The 10,738-nt window shown below is 49.6% G+C and overlaps 1 protein-coding gene across 2 annotated transcripts in view; it reads left to right on the forward strand.

Moving 5' to 3' along the window:
• The window catches only part of SYN3 (synapsin III), a 451,755-nt gene extending 441,246 nt beyond the window's left edge, over positions 1-10,509 (forward strand). For both annotated transcript variants that reach the window (XM_087868774.1, XM_087868775.1), the window contains exons 13-14: positions 259-550; positions 4,720-10,509. In XM_087868774.1, the coding sequence (XP_087724900.1) occupies positions 259-550; positions 4,720-4,852 (425 nt within the window). In that variant the 3' untranslated portion in view covers positions 4,853-10,509. The remainder of the gene's footprint in view (positions 1-258; positions 551-4,719) is intronic.
• The last annotated feature ends 229 nt before the right edge of the window (positions 10,510-10,738 follow it).

Below are 10,738 nucleotides of genomic sequence, written 5' to 3' on the forward strand. Positions count from 1 at the left end.
TATATACTTAACACATATTATCAACAATATTCTGTCATTTACTGTGACTCGGCCACATCATATATGATGGCCACAGCATATTCCATTATACGGATGTATCTTAACGTTCCCGATCAGTTCCACAACTGGGCATTTATATTGTTTTCAGCTTTTCACTGTTATAAAAAACACCACAATGAACATCCTTGAAGCAGTATTGGTGCACAAGCATGTTTATCTTCAGAAAAACTTGGACGTGATCATTTCTTTCCCTTGTAGGGGGCCCTCGCCAAACTCCGGCTCAGCAGCCCGCGCGCTCTGGAAGCCCCTCTCAGCAGAGGCTCTCCCCGCAAGGCCAGCAGCCGCTGAGCCCCCCATCAGGATCTCCGCAGCAGCAGAGATCCCCAGGATCTCCGCAGCTGTCCCGGGCGTCCAGTGGCAGCTCTCCAAACCAGGCCTCCAAGCCAGGTGCCCCCCTCGCCTCCCAGTCCCGGCCCCCCGTTCAAGGCCGAAGTGCTTCCCAACAGGGGGAAGAGTCCAAGAAGCCAGCACCGCCCCACCCTCATCTCAAGTAAGTGCTCTGGAATTGGGCAGGGTCGAGGGTGGGGTTGGGCTGTGGGCAGAGCTGGGCTGACTCAGGGCCTCACCCAGATTTTAAATGGATAGGAGGCCTAGAGGAGGGAACTTGGATGGCCAGCGGCAGGCCCAGGAGGTCAGAGTATAGCAGAGCTCCCACCACCGTCCTCCAGATACACACACGCCAGTTATTTCTTGCTGCATAGCAAACCTCCCCAGAACAGTAGCTTAAGAAAACAGCCATTTTCTTTGTTCATAATTTTTTGGTTCAGCAATTTATTCTGAATCTGACTCAACTGGGAGATGCCTTTGCGGGTCTCTCCTATAGAGTTGCCAGATAAAATACAGGATGCCCAGTTAGATTTGCATTTCAAACAAGTGATGAATAATTCTGAGTAGAAGTATATCCTCAGGGGCGCCTGGGTGGCACAGCGGTTAAGCGTCTGCCTTCGGCTCAGGGCGTGATCCCGGCGTTCTGGGATCGAGCCCCACATCAGGCTCCTCCGCTGTGAGCCTGCTTCTTCCTCTCCCACTCCCCCTGCTTGTGTTCCCTTTCTCGCTGGCTGTCTCTCTCTCTCTGTCGAATAAATAAATAAAATCTTTAAAAAAAAAAGTATATCCTCAAATATTGCATGGGCTATACTTATACTAAAAAAAAGTATTTGTTTTTCATCTGAAATTCAGATTTAACTGGGTATACTGTATTTTTATTTACTGAATCTAGCAACCCTACTCTCCTGGGATCATTCATAGGGCTGCAGGCATCTGGCATCTTCACTGGGGCTGGATGGTCCAAGAGGGCCTTAAACATACACCGGCTGTCAGCTGGGCCTCTCTCTCTATGGGCCACGACATCCAGCAGGCTGGGGCCCACCTCCTTACCTGATAGAATTCCATCCCCAAAGAGCACAAGTAGAAGCTTCAAACCCTCTTGAGGCCCAGCTTTGAAGGCACACAAGGTCATTTCATCCCACCACATGCTTTTGGTCAAAACAACTCACATGGCCAAAGAGACCCTTGGTTGGAGGACCTGCAAAGCCACATTGCAAACGGCCAGACCCCAGGCACGGGAGGAACTGTGGCTGTCATGCCATGTTTGTGAATGAGCCATCACCACACACATACTCGTCCCCTTTCCTCTCAAGCCCATCTCTCGGTTTGAGGTCAGAGAGGTCCCAGATGTGTTCTCTTGGGAAAGCCCCTCCCTCCCTCAATGCCGAGCACTAATGTCGATAAGCATAGCCTCACTCCCAGCATCCCTTGTCCACTTAGCAGCGCCAAGCACTTCACCCAGTTGGGGTTTTTCTTCAATTCTCACAAGCTTAGGAGTTAGTAACTATTATTATCCATATTTTACAATGAGATGAGTAACTTGCCGAAGTTCCCACTGTCAGTGAGTGGAAAAGCTAGGATTGAGCACGGGGCGTCCGGTCCCCGGATCAGGCTAACCATAATGTGTTTGAATGGGTCACCATTCACGTGGCTCAGAGATCTAAAAGATACCAACGACATCAAAGGTACACAATGAAAAACCTTCCTCTCACCTCATTGCCATCCAGGGTCTTCCTGCCCCTGCTCCGGAGAGGAGACCGCTCTGGTTAGTTCCTTGTGCGGGCCTCCAGTGTTTCCTCGCGCAAACATAAAAATATATGTCCGTTCCTTCCCCCCGCTTTTCACAAATGGTAGTCCTTACTACCCACCCCATTCTCCTTGCTTTTTACATTTAACAATAAATCTTAAAGCTCTTCCATCAGTTCACTGAAACTTTCTCCTTTTCACAGCTGTATCATATTCCACTTGTATAGTTGTACAATAATCTAACTCATCTGCCACAAACAGAGATTCGGTTTTCTCTTGCAAAGAAGGCTGCGGAGAACAGCCTTGCACATGCACTGTTTCTCACATGTACAGGATCAGCTGTAGAGAAGATGCCAGCAAGGGTGTTGCGGGATCCAAGGAGAAAGGCATTTTGAATTTGACAGGTATTCGCAAGAGGTCCTCTGGGCAATATGGCGCCGTGTTGACAGCATGGGCTCGAGAGTCAGACCACCTGGTTTCACATCCCAGCTCTCCCACTTGAAAGCTGCATGACCTCAGAAACAGGACTCAACCTCTCTGTGCTCCCACTTCCTCACATGTGAAATGGGGACAGTAGTACTTACCCCACAGGTTTATTATGAGGATTAAAATGAGTTTATGCACAGTTGGTGCTTAGAAGGCTGGTAGCAATTTATAGGGGCATCTGAGACAGCCTCTCCCCATGTGAAGAGGTGCAGCCCAGCTCATCCCAGGACAGGCGAGGGCTTTGGTATTTTGGATAGTAAGTACTGACCCTATAGTAATCCAGCTAGAAACACATAAATCTCCTGACCGAGTGCTTTAAAGTATTAAATGGTTCAAGTCAGCAGGTATTTATCAAATACCCAGTCTTCACCCAGTCCTGGATAAGGCCCGTGCGGAATAAGCAAGGGGTCCAAGATGGTCCCTGTCTGGGAGAGGATTTGGGTTATGGGGAGGACAGGACTGTGTGGGGCTTTCTTACACTTTGTGGCCTTTTTACAGCATCTCTTCCTGTGTCTGTCACTCCACTAGAGTGTGAGCCTCCTGTGAGCAAGGCCCCAGTTACGCTCATCTCCACGGCCCCGTCACCTAGCACTAGGCCGGCACCAAGGCTCAAACAGTGGGCACCCTGAGAATCCCGAGGCAGGCTGGAATCAGTAGGAGAGGCTTCAGGGAAGAGGTGGGAACGGAAGCCCAGAGTGGGAGAGAAGAGGCCTGAGGGTGAGCTAGACCGGCCCTCCCTCCTACCGATGAGGTGAAGGAGGCCCTGAGCCGTAGGCCCCTTGCCGAGGCCAGACGGGGCACACGGCAGAGCGGGCTCCAGAACAGGGGCCTCCTGATTCCCAGACTAGTGCCGGGAAGTGTAAGAGGGGCATCACAAGCTGCTGCTGATCGAGCACTTCCCAGTTGGCCGCACGGGTCTGTGCACTGAGGTGGGGGGACTGGTCAAGCTGACGGCTAGTAACGCCCACCCTCTGAGCAGCCTGGCTTTGTGGGAAGAATGTCAGCCTCCAGCACTCCCATTCCTTGGCGTGAGCCCCGATTTCTGCACCTAAAAATGGCAGATACCGATAACTGCCGTGCAGGTTCAAGATTGTGTGTGATGCCATGAAAAAATGTTCAAAATCATTAGCCATCAAGGAAATTCAAATCAAAACCACACTGAGATACCACCTTACGCCAGTTAGAATGGCAAAAATAGACAAGGCAAGAAACAACAATTGTTGGAGAGGATGTGGAGAAAGGGGATCCCTCCTACATTGTTGGTGGGAATGCAAGTTGGTACAGCCACTCTGGAAAACCGTGTGGAGGTCCCTTAAAAAGTTAAAAATTGAGCTATCCTATGACCCAGCCATTGCACTACTTGGTATTTACCCCAAAGATACAGACGTAGTGAAGAGAAGGGCCATATGCACCCCAATGTTCATAGCAGCAATGTCCACAATAGCTAAATCGTGGAAGGAGCCGAGATGCCCTGCAACAGATGACTGGATTAAGAAGTTGTGGTCCATATATACAATGGAATATTACTCAGCAATCAGAAAGAATGAGTTCTCAACATTTGCTACAACATGGACAGCACTGGAGGAGATAATGCTTAGTGAAATAAGTCAAGCAGAGAAAGACAACTATCATATGATTTCTCTCATCTATGGAACATAAGAACTAGAATGATCAGTAGGGGAAGAAAGGGATAAAGAAAGGGGGGGTAATCAGAAGGGGGAATGAAACATGAGAGACTATGGACTATGAGAAACAAACTGAGGGCTACAGATGGGAGGGGGGTGGGGGAATGGGATAGACCAGTGATGGGTAGTAAGGAGGGCACATATTGCATGGTGCACTGGGTGTTATACACAACTAATGAATCATCGAGCCTTACATCGAAAACCGGGGATGTACTGTATGGTGACTAACATAATATAATAAAAAAATCATTATTTAAAAAAAAAAAAAAGATTGTGTGTGATGCATTTAGCATCATGTAAGTGTTGGGGCGCCTGGTTTCCGGTCACCACATCCTCGTGATGACTATCCAGGCAAGCCCCTGTGACTCATGTCCCTGACCCTGCCACCCCCAACCCCCTTTCCTTTCTGTTTCAGCAAATCCCAATCCCTGACCAACAGCCTCAGCACATCCGATGCCTCCCAGCGTGGGACCCCAAGTGAGGACGAGGCCAAGGCCGAAACCATCCGCAACCTGAGGAAGTCCTTTGCCAGCCTGTTCTCTGACTAAGCTGGCCCGGGCTGGGAGAGGGAGGGCTCGGTTCCACTCTCCCTTCTCCTGCCTCATCTTCCTTCTCAGCCTTGGTTCCCAATGGGAACAGAATGGAGGGCCTGAGAATATATTCTCTAAATGCCTTTGACCCAGGAACTGAGTATCTATACATGTCCCCTCCCCCTTTACCATGACATTCCAGCACCATCCAACTCAGTGGTGGGCCTTTGAGAGCCTCCAGGTTCCTCAAACCAGGCCCTAAGGCATCACATCACCCTTCCCACCCAGATGCTTGCTCCCCTGCCTCAGATAACCAAGTGAAATGTCTGTGTGTTGCTAGTTTTCACATTTCTTGTTAGTGTTTTGCTTGCCTTCAGGTGAAGACCCCCTCTAGGCCTTGCCTCCCCTCCATCGGGTGCAGGCGCTGGGACCTCAGCAACATTGGAGGCAATAATCTCTTGACAGTGTTTTGCAAACAGAAGGAAAAAAGCCCAGCCAGAGGAACCTACTGCCTACCCATGCTAGCTCCATCCAGGCTCGAGATCACCCCTCAGACCAGACAGGCGAAGTCCCATCCCAGGTGGCCACCGGTGGGATCTTGAGAACTGTGGAAAGAAATCAGATCCTGTGTGACAAGTGGGGCCTTCCAGAACACAACAGAAATGGAGGAGAAGTCTTGAAGTGCTGCTCACGTCCAGGTTGGACAGCCAAGAGCAGACCACTGGTTCTTCGACGAATCATCACTAGTTCCCAGAGGAGGAGGATGCCCTCAACTTCCCCAGGAAGGAGTCAGGTTCGGGCTCGTCTCCCCCTTCTGTGTCACACCACCAGGAACTCTGAATTCCCGCCAGGAATGCTGTCCCTCCTCCAGGATAGAGGAGGAACCAGAGAGAGTCCGCGGATCAATGGCACAGGCTGAGAAAGCACCGTGACAGGAACTTCTTGGCTGCCATGGCACGGACTGCTGCCAGCAAGATGCGGGTAGGTTACTCAGTTATAAGAGGGTCCCATGGTCAAACATGTTTAGGAAACACTGTTTCTATTTCTTGGTTTGAGGCTGGTAGTACATGTTACATGTCAAAGGCCCTCGGCTTCCTGCGGTAAAGAAATGAGCTTTCACCTTGCTTACCCCAAACTTATTTGACAAAAGAGCTGGCAAATGTCCCAACTCCCTTTCCAAAGCTCTTTCCCTACATCAGACTGCCTCCCGTGATCAGGTGGGGTTGCAGGGCTGCCCCGAGTCACCATGCACCCGGTGCTAGAAACATTGTAGGTGCCAGAACCAGTCGCCTGGGCTCAAAAAGAGCCCAGGACGTTAGAACATAGCCATCACACCCTCCCCTTACAACCTGCTTTGTGACTTGACACATGTCTTCCCCTCCCTGTCAACAGAGGAGAGGGAGGTTCACAGTGACCATGTCCTTGGCCTGGAGCTACATTCTAAGTAGAGGAGAGAAAGCTTGTAGGACAGGGTGTAATGCCATGAGGCCCACGTGTTTGGGGAGATCAAGAACACAGAAAACACTGAAGGCCATCATCACTCTTCTGCATGGGAGATTGAGATCCGAAAAGGTCAATCTCCCTTGATTCTCACTTAGTAATAAAATGCAACTCAAAACACACAACAGAGTAGTCATAGACCCAACAAAGTTTCTCAAAGTGTGGGCACAGCTAGCTTCATTTCAGACCAAAGGAGTCCAGATTTCTGGTCATAAGGCCCAGACCAGTATGTTGGTCAGTCTTCCCAAGTATTTTGCGTGCATATGGAAGTCAGACCAGCAGCCCTGCACTGAGCGGGGTGGGAAGGCCATGGGAACAGTACTGGTACGGATGCTTTACAGCCAGGGCCCCACTCCTTGGGTGAGCAACACTAGTGGCTCCATAAACAGAGACTGCGTGGCTGAAATGGTCCCACTTCCCTATAATCTGTCCCTTGTCCCTAAAAACATCGCAACACTCAAGCTCGATCTCCCAGATACTCCAGCCACAGTAGCACAAACTTTTTTTTATCAGGCCAGACATCCTGATTTCTAGAACCACGCACACATACATCATCATGACATAACACTATAACCAGCACATTGGGAGACATTTTCCCACGGTCTGTATATGAGCGTAGAGACCAAGAATGGTCTTGCAGAGAGCACAGACCCCCAAAATGGACTGTTTTCTCACATGGGCTAGCCCATGTTCCTTCCAAACATTTCACCTTTAATAGCTGTGACATTTTTGATGGGAAAGGACAAAAAGAAGTAAGGAAGGGAGTCACTCTGTAGAGGTTTTAAAAGGTGGTCTGTTGTTTTTTGCTTTGCTTCAAACTTGGACCCGAACAAGGGCTAGCATTGTCCCTTCCAGGCTAACCTGGTGAGGCTGAAACATGGCCAAGAGCCATTTGGTTTGTGCCGAGGTGGAGCACAGTGAATGGGGTGGATGGATGTAGCCTCAGGGGACACTGCCACCAGCACGAGAAAATACCCTAGTCTTCCTCCTGTCACCATGGTAACATGGTACTGTAGCCTAGCTAGGTATAAAGTCAGCTTTCCAGGGAAACTGAATATACATACCCTCTCTCTTCCATTATGCCTCGCTGTCCTCCTCATTACTGCACTCCGTCCAAACGTCAGGCCTGCCAAGGAGGCAGGGAGGATGGGCCTTCACTCGCTGGTAACAAATACCGTAGCAAACCCCGGGCGGGAGCTGCCTCCTGAAGTTCCCTTTGGAGTTTGCAGGGGAAGGAGCCCGCAGGGAAAGCAAGCTGGCATGAGTCGAGAACAGGGCACATTGCTTGGCACACAGGTGTTCAGGACACGTTTTAGAAAACTAGGAAACTAGTAAAATGTACACCAAGTATGAAGATTGGAGAAAAAGGCTGTCTTTAAATGAATCTCAGTATGAGGAAGTCACGTGCCCAGGAACAGAATCAGAGTCTGGAAAGGAATGGGAGCAGAGTCGGGGGGCCAGGAGGCATCCCCCATGGTGCACATGGCCAGTGGGGAGAAGTAGCCACAGGGCCACCAGGGCCAGGAGCCAGAGGGACACAGTGCCGACATCAGCACCAGTCACAAGAGGCTGTGGCGAGCAGACCAGGATGATACCAAGGCTCGTACAGCAGAGAGCAGGACCAAGGGGCCCCGTGCAGACCACACAGCACACAGCAGCGCCTCCCAGACAGCCCGGCCCCAACCGGGGGCACCCCGCAGGCACCTCGTGTCCCTCTGGAACCCACCCCTCCCAGAGCCAGGGGGCAGACAGCTTGTGCTTTATTCAGCTTCATGGAACGGGTCAGTGGCTCGTTCTGCTTTATGAGTTTAGCACCGATGCCAGGCCGCAGGTCAGGGTTAGCGTCGAAGCGGTTGAGTCAGGCTGGCGGACGCAAGCAGTGGCTGACTCAGGAGCTCAGGGCCTGAGTGCCCTTGTCTGGTATCGCGCGTTCTTCTTCACCCTGGAGAGCACGCCGGCTGGGGACTAACTGTACCGACAAGTGTCCAAAGCTGTCCCTGACTCCCACGCAGTCACTGATAAAATTCAGAGGTTCCGTCTAATATTTGGACGCTAAGAGAAAGCAGCATTTGGGGTCTGATTGGAGACGAATTGGAAGTTTGGGCAACAAGCAAGTCACATCGGTCCATTAACCAAACAGTGCAGAAAGGGCACAGAGGCTCCCTTGTGTTTCCGCAGACAAAACACACAGCCAAAACAGAGGAGACCCAGACTCTTAGATGCTGGGTTCAGAGCTCTCTCGACCAGCCAGGAGGAGGAGAATGGCCAGGACGTGATTTCTGAATCGGGGGGGGGGGGGGGTGTTCTTTTAAGCGAAAACCAAACACCAAACGTTCCTTCTACAACGCATGTGTGTGAGCCCTTCCAGCTCCGCTTTGCCTTCCATCGTTTGTGTTCCAGCTGCTCCTCCCTCCTGTGATTCCCATTTCCAAACTCTCGTAGTGCAAGTATCTGCTCTCTGTGGTCTTCCATTGAGCCTAGAGCAGAAGCAAGTTAGCCCTTGGAGCCGCCGCCCAGGGAAGGAGGCCCCAAGCATCGGGAGCAAAGGCAGGAGAGCCGGGCTCCGTCAGCACAAGAATTACGGAGAGAGGAGGCTGAGCAGCCATCTCAGGAACTGGAGCTCCAGGCAAGAGTGAAAGAGGACAAAATTCAACCATTTTTACAGAGGGAATCGCAAAACCTTACATTGGAAGGAAAGGGTACCTCCCATGATTTGATGTCCAGCCATGCCAAGCCCTATCTTCCATTTATAAAGAAAAGGAGGGGACACCTGGGTGGCTCAGTTCGTTAAGTGTCTGCCTTCGGCTGGGGTCATGATCCTGCATCCTGGGATTGAGCCCCACATCGGGCTCCCTGCTCAGCGGGGAGCCTGCTTCTCCCTTCCCCTCTGCCCCTCCCTCTGCTTGTGCTCGGTCTCTCTCTCTCAAATGGATAAATAAAATCTTTAAAAAAAAAATTAAACTGTTAAAAGAGAGAGAGAGAAGGGGAGAGAAAGAGTGAGCTCCCGTTAGTAAAATTAACGGTAGGGGAAAATACAGGGCCATGGAAAGTGGTTGAGGCTCCAAGCTACTGAAGGACCGCATCTTCCCGTGGCGCTCCACGCTATCTTGCCTCCGTTCCAGTAAGATCGCAGTGTGGGTGCTGCCGCCAAACCATGATCTCACTCTCATGACCCACCAGCAATACACAGAGCTCCACAGTGTCAGCCGAATGCAAAGAATGTAGGATTTTACAAGCTTCTAACCATAAATTTAGCTATTCAAGAGAAGAGCTTTGAGGCTGGCTTAAGACTTTAGAACAAACCACTGTTCGAGGACTGCAAATTTAGGCATATGACACACCGCCAACATCCTCAACTAAGAGATTGGTCACGTTGGCCAGGAAGTCCGAGGTGAGGTGTCGGAGAGAGAGAAGCCCCTGCATCCGGGTGACACCAGCACCATTCGTGGACCTCTCAAGGACCCTTCAAAAATGACTGCATTTTGCAAACTCGTTGTTTTACAGTATTTGGTGCTTCTGGTCATCACTATGTCCTCCCGCTACACACACACACACACACACACACACACACACACAGACACACACACACACAGCAGCCTACCACCACAGATGGCCACAAGAGGTGTAGAGATAGAGAAGGGTGTACTTGGACCCACCAAAGCTTCAGGTAATTCTTTAGCCCAGACCCAATTAAAGCCACATTGCATGTAGTGGACACTTATTTTTTAAAAAAATTGTTCTATAGCTCAGATATCACAAAATACCACAGAAAGAAACGTCAAAGCCCCAATCTTTTGCCTATATACATTAAGCTACTAAAAGGTGGCATGGCCTCTAGAAAAATCCTATTATTGACTGCATTTTTTTCACTGTGATGGAAATAAAAACTATATGCGTAGCAAAAAAATATTTTCACATGTATGTAGGACTCAAAATATTCTTGCAGCATAGAACATTCCAAGCCATTTCCTTATATGCAAAACAGATTTTTTAAAAAGCAGGAAGACACTGACAATATTCCTATTGTCTGCAAATACTAATAGTGTTTTATTCCTGTGTTGTGATTCAGATTTTCATTTGTCACTACAGCATGTTTCTATAGTTGTATGATAAGACATTTGTGTTTGGCCTTTTTCTTGTAAGACGAATAAATTCTGAATTTTGTGTATTTTAAATCTTAAAAGCAAAATGTTCTTATAATAAGAGGCTCTCTTTGAAAACAAGTACTTGACCAGCACTTAAAGCAGTAAAACTGATGTTAAAAGATGTCCTCTACTCAGATTACAAATTAGGCACCAACTGTTCCAAACACAAGGAAAAAAATCGTTAACTCCACTCCAGAAGAAGCCAGAAACAAGAGTCCCTGTAACCCAACGGTTGTCAGAAAATGCTGCTGCAGAGCCC

Source organism: Ursus americanus, chromosome 17, assembly GCF_024610735.1.
Source record: "Ursus americanus isolate L20-20 chromosome 17, mUrsAme1.1.p, whole genome shotgun sequence".
Lineage (NCBI taxonomy): Eukaryota > Metazoa > Chordata > Mammalia > Carnivora > Ursidae > Ursus > Ursus americanus.